The sequence below is a fragment of the Gekko japonicus genome, unplaced genomic scaffold, assembly GCF_001447785.1.
Source record: "Gekko japonicus isolate JY-2015 unplaced genomic scaffold, Gekko_japonicus_V1.1 scaffold80, whole genome shotgun sequence".
Lineage (NCBI taxonomy): Eukaryota > Metazoa > Chordata > Lepidosauria > Squamata > Gekkonidae > Gekko > Gekko japonicus.
In genome coordinates, this window is record NW_015168047.1 from 345,256 (window position 1) to 361,349 (window position 16,094).

General features: G+C 42.3%; 1 protein-coding gene across 1 annotated transcript in view; it reads left to right on the plus strand.

Moving 5' to 3' along the window:
• Positions 1–16,094, plus strand: part of LOC107113060 (selenoprotein O-like) — a 44,749-nt gene that overhangs the window by 25,953 nt on the left and 2,702 nt on the right. Inside the window, exons 13-18 of the mRNA XM_015414298.1 lie at positions 4,303–4,432; positions 5,601–5,645; positions 5,750–5,831; positions 5,921–6,013; positions 12,841–12,920; positions 15,034–15,077. Of these exons, the coding sequence (XP_015269784.1) occupies positions 4,303–4,432; positions 5,601–5,645; positions 5,750–5,831; positions 5,921–6,013; positions 12,841–12,920; positions 15,034–15,077 (474 nt within the window). The remainder of the gene's footprint in view (positions 1–4,302; positions 4,433–5,600; positions 5,646–5,749; positions 5,832–5,920; positions 6,014–12,840; positions 12,921–15,033; positions 15,078–16,094) is intronic.

Genomic DNA, 16,094 nt, shown 5'->3' on the forward strand with positions numbered 1-16,094 from the left:
AAATAATATAGCATGATAATCAGGCATACCCACAATACATGTGTCAAATTTGCTCTTGGCTGCTTAAATCTTCAACACTTTTCTGAGTCTGATAAACCCACTTTAAGGAATCTGTTAGGCGTCTAGTCACTTCAGACATTAATCTCTGGCTTTCCTTATAAACACTTCTAACTACTCTCCCTGAGTATGTGCAGTTTCACAACTCTTTCAGCATCTTCCACTTGTTGTTCAGTCGCACAGTCAAGTCCGAGTCTTCGCTACCCCCATGGACCACATCACGCCAAGCCCTCCTGTCTTCCGTCATGCTCCAGAGTTGCTTAATTTCACGTTAGTTGCATCGATAACACTGTCTAACCATATCTTCCACTAGAAACATCATAAGAAATATTTTCTTGAACATATTGTGTGATCAGCTTGACAACTGACTGAATAGCTTTGTCTTACTAGGAATCTTTGCTGTTAGATTCAAATAGTGTTTTCATTCAAATGTTATCATATTTTGTAACTGGTTCACTTGACTGACTGAATAGTGCTCTCATCCTTGTAATCCTCCTTCCCAGTGAAAAAGATGGACTATAAAGGAAAATAAATAAATCAATAAAATATTAGCTTGAGGAGGAGAATCCTCTTTAGCAACAAGATTAATTTTAAGGGTTAGTTCTTTTATATATTGTCTTCCTGTAAATACTACTTTGATCAGTTCATGACCGAGGGAAGGTTTTTTTTGGTTTTTTGCAATAACGGCTTCTGCAAAGGACAGTGAGAATAATCTCTCCCCAGCAAGCAGGAGACTCAGCTAAAGTAATCTTTGATAGACCTCATATGCCTCCTGTAAGTTGTTATGAACAAGTCCTTAAGATCAGTTCTAATCTGAATATGTGACAAAAGGATATCAATCTAGAGTTCCACTCCTACATTCGCCAGCTTTTATTCTGTCTGTCTGTGTCTTATCCAAGAGACCAACAAGAATACATCCGCTAAGAGAATAGGCATATCTTAAGAGGGCTTCAGAAACCATCGTAGGAATGATCATATCTCCAAGACGGCTTGAGCTAATTATATCTTAAGGCTTCGTTCCGGCTGTTGGCTTTACACAATAACTGATAGGCCACCGTGTGAGATAGGATGCTGGGCTAGATGGATCGATCTCTGGTCTGATCCAGCAGAGCTCTTCTTAGGTTGTTATGACTGTTACATTTCTAATCAAGACATTCTTGATAAGCACTTTCACCGTACCCTTATAACATTTTTTAAGCATGTTCTCTTTCACTAAGACATGGCAGAATGGGGGGAAGTGGGTATATTTTTTAGTGAATACTGCATTAATGGGAATGGAGTATACAAAATGAGAGCTTCCTCCAGTGTTCCTTGTGCCCTGTCTTAGTGGACTTCAGATCCACCTTTCATGCAAGGACGTTAGCAAGAGCAGCAGCCACGCATCTATTGATTTACTTTACTTATGCCCTGCCTTTCTCCCCAGTGGGGCCCGGAAGCAGCTTACGTCATTCTCCTCTCTTCCATTTTATCCTCAGAACAGCCCTGTGAGGTAGGCTAGGTTGAGACTGGCAGGAGTCTCTTTCAGTTTGCTTTTGGGGCTGCTATTTTTGCATCCCATGAATATCTGTTTGCTTTTAGTTTAGAAAAGCTAGACTAGTGGGGCCAAAAGTAGCATTTAAAGAGCCTCTTGGCCCAACCGGCTGTTCTTCAGGAAGTGAAAGTACACCACATTTGTGTTGACAGAAAGGGCTTTGGAATTCACTCCCCCCCACACAAACCTCCCCCCCTCCGCCCATCCCATTCTTCCTTGCTACCCCTTGTTTGGCAGGGGAGACTACTGGGCAGGGCTTTTTTTCTGGGGGAATGTGCCGGAATAGGGTTCTGGAACCTCTTTGACAAAATTATTTTAAAAATGTTTAAAAGTTCGTGAGTTTTCAGTGTACAGATTGAAAACTTCATTTCCTTCTTGAGAGTTCCGGCACCTCTTTTTCTAAAAGAAAAAGAAAAAGTGGGATCCCAGATCACCGCAGACTGTGACAGCAGCCATGAAATTAAAAGACGCCTGCTCCTTGGGAGGAAAGCGATGGCGAACCTAGACAGCATGATAAAAAGTAGAGACATCACCCTGCCAACAAAAGTCCGCATGGTCAAAGCAATGGTATTCCCAGTAGTCATGTATGGCTGCGAGCGTTGGACTATAAGGAAGGCCAAGTGCCGAAGAATAGATTCTTTTGAACTATGGTGCTGGAGAAGACTCTTGAGAGTCCCTTGGACTGCAAGAAGATCAAATCAGTCAATCCTAAAAGAAATCAACCCTGACTGTTCCCTGGAAGGCCAGATAATGAAACTGAAGCTCAAATACTTTGGCCACCAAATGAGAAGGGAGCACTCACTGGAGAAGACCCTGATGCTGGGAAAAATTGAAGGGCAAAGAAGACGGGGACAGCAAAGGATGAGATGGTTAGACAGTGTCATAGATGCAACGAACATGAAATTGAGTCAACTTCAGAGGACGGCGGAAGACAGGAAGGCTTGGCGTGATCTGGTCCATGGGGTCGCAAAGAGTCAGACTCGACTGTGCGACTGAACAACAAAAAGTGGGCATCTTTCTAATAGCACACCAGAGATGGCTCTTGGGCTACAAGATACCCCTTGGAAGGCTGGGTTCAACCTGTCTGCCAGTTGCCATGTTCTGTTGTAGCAGAGTGTAGAAGACATGTGCTTTTAATGAAAACCTAAAAATACCAGCTGTGGATAGGATGGCATGGTAATATTGGGAGTCTGGTTGCTGAGCCTTTGGCAATTGCTGGCAAAGCACTTTTTAATCTTTCTCTGCAAGCTTCAGAACTTGAACTGAGAAATAAGATGCGTTGAAAGCAAGAGTCCTCAGGATGCAAACTGTAATATGTGTTTACGTGGGAAATCTGCGGAAGTGGAGGGGTGTGTGTGCATTGCCATTTTATATGTTTGTATATATAATCCTGAATGTATGTATTTGTATGTTTATACCTATGTGAACATCTAGTCTATGTACCATAGTATTTGTATTTTATTTATTTACTTAAAACACTTCTGGCTCACCTTTCCCACCTAGTTAGGGCCCTCAAGGCAATGAATAATAAAAACCATTAAAACTAACTTTAAAACACACACACACATTAAACAAAATTCGAAATATAAACAGGAAGGGGGAAAGACCAAAGGAAACCCAAAAAAATCTTCACCCATTGGAGGAAGATAACAATAGAGGGGGAATTCCATACTCAGTCATACCATGTCTAAGAAGGGATTTTCTTGGGTTGCCACCAGTCTAGCCTCAGGTGATAGGTGCACCTGAAGCAAGGCCCCCAAAGATGACTATTATGGTCAGGGAGGTTCATATGGCAGTAGGTAGTCCTTAAGGTGTGCTGGTCCTAAACCAAACAGGGCTTTACTTGCCAATACTAGCACTTTGTATTCAGTGCTCCCTCTAAACTGTGGAGTCTTGTGAGCAAACATTCTACTTTGTGAGCTACTGACATTAAAGTTGTGAGCGAGCGATTTGGCTATTGCATCAATTAGTTTGCTCTGGAGCCATCCTTCCTGGGCTAAGACAAAATGTGTGAGCTGGAGGCTAAAAAACTGTGAGCTAGCTCACGCTAACTCAGCTTAAAGGGAACACTGCTTGTATTGACCCTGAAAACAATTTGGGAGCCAGTGAAGATGGACCCAAACTAGAGTGAAATGGTCCCTGTGACTCACTCCACCCAACATGCTGGCTCCAGCATTCTGCACCAGTTGTAGCTTCCAGGCACTCGTCAAGGGCAGCCCCATGTACAGTACATTGCAATAAGTAATTTAGGCAGGGCAGATTGTTTTAGTTATTAGTTACAGTCTTACTATTTCAGGTTGATTGCAAAATCCATTAATGTAACAGTTGTATAATTTTTAAAAGACATTTGAAGATCCCTTGGTGTAGGGAGAAGGCCTAGTTATGTGTAACTGTAATCCATTTTCTGTTCAAGAACACTGCTTTTAGTGGTTTAAACATCTGAGTTTATTTTGCATGTAAAATAAGAAAATAACAGACCGCCAACTGTAAACGTGTAGCTAACAATGAGTTCCTTTCTTTGGCAAATATTAGACCTTGGGCTAATCTAGTGTAAACAAGTATTGCTATGTTTAGAGACAGAATAAAAATGTTTTTAGTGCCTGAAGGGCTTTTGTTAGTTTGCAATCAGTAAAAAAATGAGCACACTTAAATATGTTATGGTTGTTTATTTTGTTATGAATACCCTGTTGTACTAAAATATCGTTTTTCTTCAGACTTTGTCCCTAACTTATCTGATGATGAAAGGCGGTATAAAATGGGAAATCAAGCCAATGTCGGGATGTTTAATCTGAACAAGCTGTTGCAGGCTTTAAACCCTTTGCTGGATCCCCGACAAAAGCAGCTGTAAGTAATCCCAAAAAATGTCTTCACACTTAAAAGGGCTGGTGAGATGAGATGCATTAATGGCCATATGTGCCGAAACAAAGGGAGGCTCTCTGGAAGAGAATCAAGAGGTATTTTTTGAGAAATTGTGCCTCTCTAAATGCAGTGCCAGAAACTCCTGTTTAAAACAACCAGATATGGGAAGAGAGCTCTATATGTGCATTGGCATAAGGTCCCGTCCCTCCTAATTGGACTGTGTACCGCAGCATTTAGACAGACTGGAAAGACATGATATCAGAAAGCCAGGCACATCCAGAAAGAAGTTTTCCTTCTGAAGGTTTTCCAACGGTAGTTTTGACAGCCAAATGGAAAACAGGTCTGTTGGTGTTCCTGTATTTCTTGAAAGACCCATTTCCATTTGCAGTGGGATATTTTTTCTTCTTCTAAGGAAAAAAATCCAGTGCTGCCCCAAATATGTTTCTTTTACTGAGTGGCCATTGCAGGATGATGATTTGCAGCTCATTGCCTCTTTCAGGGAGCAGGCTGGGCCCTGGAAGGGGCATCCTTGAGGCTAGCCTGAATGATGCAGAGTCAGACGTTTCCAAACATGGTGGAAGTGTGGTGGCAATTTGGACCTTGCCACAGCCGTCTCTCTCTCTCTTTTTAATGAATTGGGTTTTTTTAATTTTAAAGACAAAAACAAAACAAAAAAGAGGGAAAATTATTCTTACAGTTCCTTGTTTCACAAACTCATGCCTAATTTATCATACATGTGGGGGCAATCTGGCTGCGACATCTGTCACCCCATTGATTGCCAGGGTTGATTTGGCTGATCTGGCTGGCTAGGCGGGTGTCCCTCACCGCTCCATGTGCATCCCTCCCGAAACTGCGCGCTCAGTCGAAGAAGACGCCCATCCCAGGTAGAAGGAGTGTACCGTTCTTCGGTCAGGGGTATATGATAGCTGCGTTCCCCTGCTAGAAACTCCAAACAAGCTCAAGGTCCATAGTGACATCAGCACATTAAACATGAAAGGAAATTATTGCAAGAAGAAGAAAGCAGAAATTGATTGCAAAGTGATATGCTTTTTCATTCTGATAGTTTTTGCTTCACTAAAATAAATTACAAATCTATTAATTTTTACACATGTCTTCCTGTTATACGTCAGCATTTCACATCTTCTTTTCACAGTGCTTCTCAGACTCTTGAGGGATACCCTGACCAATATTATAAACGGTACGTCAGAGGTTGCAATATATTTTTTTACAAAAGGTTGCAGGTGTGAAATATTTGAAAGAGGTTTCCATTTCTGTGATGTTCAGTACATTTATTATTCTCAGTTTTACAGAATTATTCAAAGCAAAATTGGGTCTCCTGGGCAGTGGTGATGAAGATGGCTATCTGATTGCATTCCTTTTAAAAGTGAGTTTCTTTCTTTCGCCAGATAGTTGAACTTCTGTTCTGACACTGCTAAAGTCTGACACTGATTGAAATCTGGTTCTATCTATTAGCTCATGGAAGATGTGAAAGCTGATTTTACCATGACATTTCGGCAGCTTAGTGAGATCTCGTTAGACCACTTGAAGGACTTCAGCATTTCCGAGGTAATTGGTGCATTGTATTTTAGGAAAACATGAATGGTCTTAACTAAACCAAAAAGTGGGGTCAAATTAATGCAGAAAAGTAGAAAAAATTGATGCAACTTTTGAAAAATTGCTTAGAACCCCATTTACTCCTCAACCTTAATGAAGTAAAATGCCTGTGGTGTTTCATGCCCTTGCCCCAGTAATTTTTTTGTGAATTGTATACTCTGATGGTGTTGCCTGGTTGCTTTGAATGGGAAAATTACATGGATGTGGAGAGTGATAATGGCAAAAATGTCCTATATGTTCTTCCTGCTAGTATTTTTGCTGAAATACTTAATGAAGTGTAAATACACTGCTTAATGAAGTGTAGATTTATTTTTCTTGCTTTTTCTAAGCATGGTGTCATTCTTAATTACCCCTCCCCCCGAGTTTCTATATTTTAATACCTATTTAGAGGTCTTTTAAACCCCTACACTGGATTAGAACCAGTGTGGTGTAGTGACTCAGGCTTTGAATTCCCACTCTGCCATGGAAGCTTGCTGGGTGACCTTGGGCTAGTCACTCTCTCTCATCCTAACCTATCTCACAGGGTTGTTGTTGGGAGGGTAAATGAAATAAGGGAGAACAATATAAGCCACTTTGAGAGAACGTGGGTTATAAATAAATAAACAGAGTAAATAAGTAGCTTGTAAAATACACACTGGAAGCTAATGCAGCGTGGACATCACTTACCTCTCAGCCTCCTGATTCCAGTTGTCCACCCTTAAGCTGCGATTATGATCTGTACACTCATCTGCTCTGGGTTAGATAGGCTTTGCAGAAGTAATATACATTCCTATTATTAGCAAGAAGCCCTCTTTCTGGAGAAGCCAGAACTGTGGCATTTATGTGCCACGTAATGACATGAGTAACGTCTTGGCGTTCTGGAATTTGCTGGGGCACATGTTGTATCAACATCTGGGTTTCTGCATATCTGCAGACTACAAATTCAGGGTAAGGCTCAGTGGCAGAGCATCAGCTTTGTATGTAGGAAATCCCACATTCAGTCCCTGGCATTGGCATTGTAAAAAGGATCAGGTGGTGGGCAGTGCAGAATACCTCTGCTTGAGATCTAGAGAGCTGGAACTCGTCTGAGTAGACAGTACTGACCTTTATAAATCAGTGTTCCAATTCAGTGTAAGGCAGCTTCCAGTGTTCATGTTCTCAAGCCTAGAATGATGTCTATATACTTTGGGAAGGTTCCTAAGCATCATGTTAAGGTAAAGGTTAGTTGGTGTACAGATGCATTACTAGCATGTTCTGGCTGAGAAGAAATTGAAGACACTTCCTGTAGCTGATGGTATCTAAGATGGAGTATTAAATTCAGTGAGAGACAATCGTAACTGTTGGACACAGACCCAAATACAAATGGGTGGAAGATGCCTGATGTAATATCTTGCACTTTAAGAAGACATCCCTTTAAAATGAGAATTTTACATATGGAAAAATAAGTGTAGTGCTTGTGTGAGTTATGTGCATATGCCTTTGTAGATCATTTTTATTTCTTTCCGTAGAGAATCAGTGGCCAAAATCCAGGGCCAATATTGCAAGAACCATAAACAGACTCATATTTTTCTTTTTTGGAAACATTTCTTGGCAGAAATAAATAGCATTTTTTAAAAACTGTGCACGCCACTATAGATTTGTGTGCTTTTCTCTTAAACACAAGCTCCCATAGTATCTCTTGTTTTCATGTGTTTCTTATTGTGAGAAAAACTATTTTGCATGACTTCCCCCCCCCCCTCTACCAAGTTCCCAAGGGCCATATACAGAAGCAAAGGCTAAGGTTCTTGGCTCAAAAGACATGCAGTTCCTTAGCTTGCTGACTGTTGTTTTCACATTGAGATCTAAAAATTTTAAAAGCACAGGCAAGCAGCCTCCGGATTTGGATTTCCGGTTCTCAGCCTTGATCCTTATCTGTTCCTTAGAGTTTGAGATATGAAAGGAAGTGTGATGATCCTGATTGATGTTGGTCTGTTTAACATTACTAGATACTTTTTGAAAAGGCAAAACTCCCTTTTCCCCTCCCTTGCAGCTGGTAAACAGTCCATTTTTAAAGGTTATGTACATTTTGTTGTGTGTCCCCTTTTTGCCTCTTCACACTTCCTAGTTAATTGTCGGTTCATTTAAGTACCTGGAAATGTATTCTGACGGAAGCAGTCAGACTTGCTTTAAGTGAAAATTAGAAATTCTCTCCTTCTTTTCTTAACTTTCCTCCCTCAGCTGTGAAACTCATTGAGTGACTGTGGGCCAGTCACTCTTTCTCTTTCTCTTCCTAACCTAGTTTGCAGGGTTGCTATGAGGATATCGACATGTATGCCGCCTGAACTTGGAGTAAATACAGGATAACATGTAATAAACAAACAATTACCTTAGCCTGGGCAATGGAAACTGCATATATGGATACATTTTTCTAGATGGCTTTTTCCCCCCAAGCCGCAGATCTTGCAGTCTCTGAGGCCATTCAAAGTATTGGGTGATTCACGTTGTACATCCTTTTCCTAGTCCTGATGGGTTTATATATATATTTTTTTTAAATAGTGCTTTGGCTCTCTTTAATGTTTATTATACCTGATACTACATAAGGGATATCTGGTTGTGCTTCTTGTGGCTGGAGCCATCTTAGATACTTTGAAATTGCTCAAACAAGCATTTTTAGAAAAAGCAAACCTTAAAGCATATATTTGCCATGTCCTCGTCATACCAGACTGGAAGAAAGTTGGCTTTTTCACCATTCTTATGTGTTCAAGTGACCTGATTTCCTAATACTAAAGCTAATTTTACTGCACTAATCAATGTCAGATTTCAATCTTCTGCCCCTTTAATCATTTAAATACTCCAGTGCGCTATACACTACTGATAAATGGATGTCTTTGTATTGTTGGAAAAGCTGAAGCATTCCAGATGTCTAAAGAGCTAGCAAGACAGTTGAAAGATTAATTTGGGCTGGTGACACAAGAGAATATTTTTGTGTGAGTGTTTTGAAGACATTACCTAGGGAACCATCTGAGGTGCACACAGCTGGTTCCTACTTGGCCCATTGTTCCACTACCATATGAAATTATTAAGAAAAGAAGACAACAAAGAGCCTTTATAGAAGGCTGAAGACAATTCCTTAAATTCTGCAGAATGAGCTATTGACTCTTAGTTCATTTGCTGCAATAATTTCTTTATTGTATTTTGTCACACTCTTTTTCCAAGTAATTTAGTGTGGTGTACTTCCCATGATGTACACATGGACATCACCAGATGGGCAACACCGAAATCAGATTGACTATATAATTTGCAGTCAAAGATGGAGAAGCTCTATCCAGTCAGTAAAAACAAGACCTGGAGCTGACTGTGGCTCAGATCATGAGCTACTCATTGCAGAATTCAGACTTAAACTGAAGAAAATTGGGGAAACCACTAGGCCATTCAGGTTTGACCTAGATCACATCCCTGATGAATATACAGTAGAGGTGAAGAATAGATTCAAGGGTCTAGATTTGATAGATAGAGTGCCTGAAGAACTATGGACGGAGGTTCGTGACATTGTACAGGAGGCAGCAATCACCACCATACCAAAGAAAAAGAAATGCAAGAAAGCAAAATGGCTTTCTGATGAGGCTTTACAAATAGCAGAGGAAAGAAGGAAAGCGAAAGGCAAAGGCGAAAAGGAAAGATTTACCCAACTGAACGCAGATTTCCAGAGAACAGCAAGGAGAGATAAGGAGGCCTTCCTGAATGAACAATGCAAAGTAATAGAGGAAAACAATAGAATGGGAAGGACTAGAGATCATAAAAGAGCAGGTGGCAGGGTGAGGTTCCCTGTGCATTTGGTGTGTGTAACTTGCAGGGGGTCCATTCTATATACTTTTGAACCTGTGTCTGACATGTCCCCCCAAAAAACACTTCCCTGACTTGACCTTAGTCCTGTTGGGTTCACAGTGCCACAGTGGCACTAGTTCTGCTGGGCACATTGCACTGGTTCTGCTGGGCTTGCAAAAATGCCTCCAACCTTCAGTTTCTACTGCAGAGATTCTCTGGGACTTCGATTCTGTTCTGCATGGCTTCTGTTGTCCTTGCTTTTTTGCTGTTTTTCCCTCCATAGGAGCACCTTCTTTGGGGGGCTGTAACTTGGACCCCATAAATCCAATCCTCATCAAACTTGGAGGGCAAGTAGAGGAGAGTCATCTGGAGATCTCTTGCATGTTTGGCATCTTTAATTTGCACAGGATCCATTCTATACAATCCTGACCCTCATGAACCTGTGCTTGTCATTTCCCCAGAAAATGCTTTCCTGGGGACACCTTCTTTGGGGGAGCCATAACTCGAACCCCATAAATTCAATCCTCACCAACCTTGGCATGTAGGTAGAGGAGGGTTAGCCGGATATCCCTTGTGAGTTTGGTGTCTCTATCATGCTGAGGGGTGTTCTACCATGTCACAAACCTCACAAATGAAACTGGTTTATTTGTGATGTTTCATGGTTCATGAAGCTGGCATACCATGAACCATACCACATTTTCCCAGTTCATGCCCATCACTACTCAACACCAGTTCTCTAGGTGAAATCCATCTGGTTGTCCTCATGAATTACCCCTGCATTGACCCATGTGGATCTATAAGAACCAGATCATCACTGAGACAGTACCCTAAGACCACAATTGTACCTTTAAAGATTGACTACCTCTTTCAATAGTCTTTCAGTAGTCATGTATGGCTGCGAGAGTTGGACTATAAGGAAGGCCGAGCGCCGAAGAATAGATTCTTTTGAACTATGGTGCTGGAGAAGACTCTTGAGAGTCCCTTGGACTGCAAGAAGATCAAATCAGTCAATCCTAAAAGAAATCAACCCTGACTGTTCCCTGGAAGGCCAGATAATGAAACTGAAGCTCAAATACTTTGGCCACCAAATGAGAAGGGAGCACTCACTGGAGAAGACCCTGATGCTGGGAAAGATTGAAGGGCAAAGAAGACGGGGACGGCAAAGGATGAGATGGTTAGACAGTGTCATAGATGCAACGAACATGAAATTGAGCAAACTTCAGAGGACGGTGGAAGACAGGAAGGCCTGGCGTGATCTGGTCCATGGGGTTGCGAAGAGTCGGACTCGACTGTGCGACTGAACAACAACAACTTCCCTTCCCCTGACCTGGATAGTCCAGGCTCATCTGATCTCATCAGATCTCAGAAGCTATGCAGGGTCAGCCCTAGTTAGTATTTGGACGGAAGACCCCCAAGCAGGGGTCATTTCGTAGAAAAAGAGCTAGGGGAACTCATTAGCATAACTCATTAGCATATGCCACACACCCTGACATCAGGGGCCCGGCGGTGGACCTGCAAGGCCAGCGGGAGTGCAAGGAAGCCCCGTCAAGGCCCTCCCTGGCCCCAGGCATGCAGGGGTGGGGAGAGGCGGGGAGTAAGCAACTCACCCTCCCTCTTCTCCTGCCTCCTCCTGGCTGAATGAGGGCCGGAAGCAGGGGGCGGGGCTTCATCATGTGCCCCGCCCCCTGCACCTCACCCAGGGGAACTGCGTTCCCCCGCGTTCCCCCCGAAATGACCTCTGCCCCCAAGGAATACCATGTTTGCCATACAGAGCCAGGCAATGGCAAACCACCTCTTAATGTCTCTTGCCTTGAAAACCTATGGGGTCTCTCCACAAGTCGGCTGCAACTTGGTGGCAAAAAGCCAAAAAAATGTGATTCTTATCCTTACAGTAATCCTGTGGTAGGTTAGGCTGAGGCCCAAAATACATGCTACATGTAACATGAGCTGGGACATGGGTGCTCAAACCAATTTGTTGTCACACGTAGGATCAGTATAACTCACTTTGAAATCACTTCAAACGCTGCATGGGGGTGGGGAGGAGAGGCTTCAGGCTTCTCTCCCAGCAGCATTTTCTATTGGTCTGTTGCGAAGGCCGAATCCTTAAGCCTCTCCTCCCCCCCTTGCAGTGCTTTGAACCATGAGTTATACCGATCCTACATGTGACTATGAGTTGAGCGGAGCACCCAAGTGTCTTGGCCTGCAGAATGATGGCCCAAAGAAGCTTCATGATGGCCCAAAGAAGCTGAGTGGGGATTTGAACCAGGGTCTCTCTGGACATAGTCCAACACTGCCCACTACTCCACACAGCAGCGTTTTTGATACTGAGCTTCATTTATAGTTGTATCCCATTCAGCATTCAGTTTAGGGCTTTAGAAAGCATTGTTTTTCTTATAGGCAGTTTACAAAGAAAAGTGTTAAAGCAGGAATTGGATGAGTGGCAGAAAATGTGGAAGTCCCAGTGCTGGATTTAGGTCAGATAAAAAGAGCAGACATTTCCAAAAGAAGCAGAGTGCTTAATTCATACCCCCAACCTCTGCTTTTTCTGTGCAATCTATTTCTTGGATGCAAACTGTCTTTGAACTTTTGGCTTGATAAAATCAGCTGGTATTGGGGGAAGGAGAGGACTGTAGAGAAAAAGAAGCAGCTGTGGAGACGGTTAATCTCCCCTTTCCTGTCTGCTGCTCTGTCTCCTGCAAATCTCCTTTTCCCTTATTTGAGCAAACACAGGATTAGAATCCTGTTTCTTGCTGAGCATCTATTTCAGAGACTACGGAAACCTCACCAAATTTTGACTATGCCTGCCCATTTTCTCCCTGTTTTTCACAGCACTGGTAAGAAGGTAGAAAGAGGAGTCTGCTTTGTTGTAGTTTTAACCATAAAAGCTGTAGATGAGTTTTTCACTTCTGTATATCACATGATATAACCTACAGAGATAAAATACTTGTTTTGATTTTTTTCAAGTAACATCACGCATTCGGTTCTTTTCAATGCAGGAATTCTGGGCTCTGCAGGACATCGCTAAGCACAAGCTCTTTTCCAGTTGGGTTGCTATGTACCTCTTGAGATTACAAAGGTAAATTACAGCCATGTTCATTTTAGAATGCCTGCAGATACGCATTTGCAGATTGAGGGAAAGGAAAACAAGCGTCACCTGGGTTCTTCCCCGGCCCGAGATATTTTATAATCCTCTAAGCAATTTCAGAACTAAACTCTCTGGGCTCAGTTTTATATGATAAATTCCAGAGAGGTAACTGTTATTTAAGATAAATAACAACCAGTCTTGTGGCACCTTATGTTACATTAGTGTAGAGTGCAGATGAAAACAAATCCAGGCAGAAGAGTTAAAGATCCAATCAGAGTCACTCTGATGAATTCACAAGGTAGGATGAGTCTGAATCGTGCATATAAATCTGTAAGGAGGGAGCAATTACTCCCAAGTTTCCCTTTGAAAATCTTCTCTAATTGAATCACCAGGTGGCTGAAATGCTCCCTCACTAGTTATTTTATACGATGATTAGATGTTTGCATTTAAGGTGAAATTAATCCTGAACTTTGTTTGTTCAGTGAGTCATAATGTGATCCTATTCTTTGCTAAAAAGCCGTGGTAAAATTAAGAAGGAGATTACACTCAATGTTAGTGTCTGCATTAAATCTTTCAAGGTATTGAAGTTGGGATGCCATAGATAATTCCTTCTGTTTCCCCAGGCCTTGGCAACAAGCATTTACAAATTCTAAATCAAAATGATAATCAAATATATGCAAATTTGCAAGATGTTGAATTGAGGGATCTTGAAGCAAAATATACAGGGTTGTGCCTGATGGACTTCTGTCCTGTCCCATGCCACGTATGTGCTCTTAAGCTCTGCTGAGAAACACACTTTGGGCTATACCCTCCATGCACCTATCTGTATACAAGGATGTGAAACACAGTCCTTAGGTTCCCTTCTGATGCACATTAGAATGAGCCATGCCTGGACCTTATGGACAACCCTAGTGCTGCAGACACTATACCACGTACACTGCTGCTGCCACCACTTGCTTCCCCTCTTCCTGTGGGTGGACAAAGTGTCATGACCTTGGTTCTGGCCACTGTGTGACACAGAGTCTTGGACTGGATGGGCCATTGGCCTGACCCAACATAGCCTCTCTGATGTTCTTATGACATGCAGCCAGTCACGCAAGACAAGAGGCAACTGTGCCGCCCCCCTCTCCGGCACTTTGCTGCAGCTGCAGGTTGGGGGAGGGCAGGGATGGGGCAGGCAAGCAAGCAGGAGGGAAAGCCCCCAACTTCATCACGCTCATTACTTGCTAACATACTCCTTGCTTTAGCCTCTGCTGATGCAGCTTCTGAGGAGGAACGTGGCTTACCCAAAGCCCCCAACAGGAGAAGGTGGCAGTAACAGAGCAGCGGCCAGGATCTGATGCATTGAGGAATTGCAGCCACAGATTATATTGTTCATTTCTATGCTGCTTTTCTCCCTGGAAGGACCCAAAATGGCTTACAGAAATTTCCAGACCGGTCAATTTAAACAATATAATTTAAGCAACAACCCCCCCCCCCCCCCCCCCCCCTTCACATCCTGGTCAGATCTTCATTCACCGCGTTGACTGTCCTAGGCACCAGGCTGCACGCTGAGGGACAAGCCAGCCCAGGTGAGACTCAGCTGACACTATTGGGCATTTCCCATCTTCCTCCCCTGCCAGACATTAAGATATACTAAGGAGAGCTCAAAGTATGTTCTCAGTGCCGAGAGACTCTTGATATACGCCCACGCTGAGCTTTAGTTGCACATACAGAACATCATGTGCCCAGGAACGTCTCAACTGGATTATGTGCCTCCTCCCCAAAATCTTTTTAAAATTCCATCTGGCTTTTGTAGTTAGTGCATGTATGTGCATGGAGATATTTTTGCATCGTGTACTAACTGTTAGAAGGCGCTTAAATAAAATATTAAAACTCTCCCTGAGAGCATTTTTGTGTGAAATGGGCTAAATATACTAATTAGTCAATATTATGGACAGGTCCCACGTTCTACTTTATATTAACACAGTTACTGTGAAGTCTGGATGGTAATTGCATAAGCCTAGTTATTATTCAGGTGTAAAAAGCACACGGAGTGTCCATGGGAAACAAGAGGCACAAAAATGAACTTCATCTTGTTGTCTTTTTGATGTGTATTCTGTAGGAACGCAGGCGATTCAGAATCTGACCGAAAAAGAAGAATGTCCAGTAAGTCAAATTAGAAGGGTTTTTTCCCCTCTTCTCAGAAATTCTAAATATAGACAAAGATGGTATAGATGTGGCTTTTTTGAAAATTGGCCTGCTTGTGCGAGCCACACTTTGAGGCACTTGAGAAAGAAATCCTCAATCAGCCGTAGCGATGCCATCACAGTACTTGAGTCTTAATGCAGTTGACCATAGGAGATATCAAAAGACCGAGTTGCCTTTCATCACTAGAATTTATTAATCTACCTGCCCTTCCTCAAGTATAACAGCATGATTTGGCAAGAGCAGGAAGGTTTATATATTAATGGAAATCTGACCGAAGAGCAGAAAATGGCTGGTGTTGATTTCCCAATCCGCTTTTCTTTTTAAAACATGAGACTAACGAGACGATAAAAGAACTTTTATCCGTGACCCCCTTTTACCTTAAATACCCAGACGGGTGGTAATAGGACAGCCAAATACTGATGATTAATTCCTCGTAGCCGGAAACTTCCCCTAGTCAAATACGGTAGGATTTAAGTAGTGAAGCTGATTAAACCTTTAAGCTATCTTTTTTATTATTAATTATAAAGGGAAGAACTGGTATTGATGCTGAGATTGCCATTTTTAATTACAGAGGAAATTGACAACTTACTCGCATACTGTCAGCCTGGCACTCAGTAATTAAAGTCTGAATCTGGTTGCCAGCTTCTCCATTGCTACCACAATTCAGACTAAGTGGTGGCTAGGTAGTGAATTTTGTTTTGTTCTCTAAATTCTTTCTTTCTCTTCTGCTTAACTGCCCCTAATCATCTTAAGGGATATTCCAGGGGAGGAATACTGGTTAGAGATGTATCTGGAAACTGTGACAAAATTTGACATGTGATTGTGTATATCCTTTCCAATGTTTTGTTTGTTAGAACAACATAGAGATACCTGAGCACTCCACTCTTTGGTTTCATTTAGTGGGGTTTGGAAGTAAATTCCTTGGAGCTGTAGCTTTGATGATTTTCCCTCAGTAGAAAACAAAGAACGGGGGGG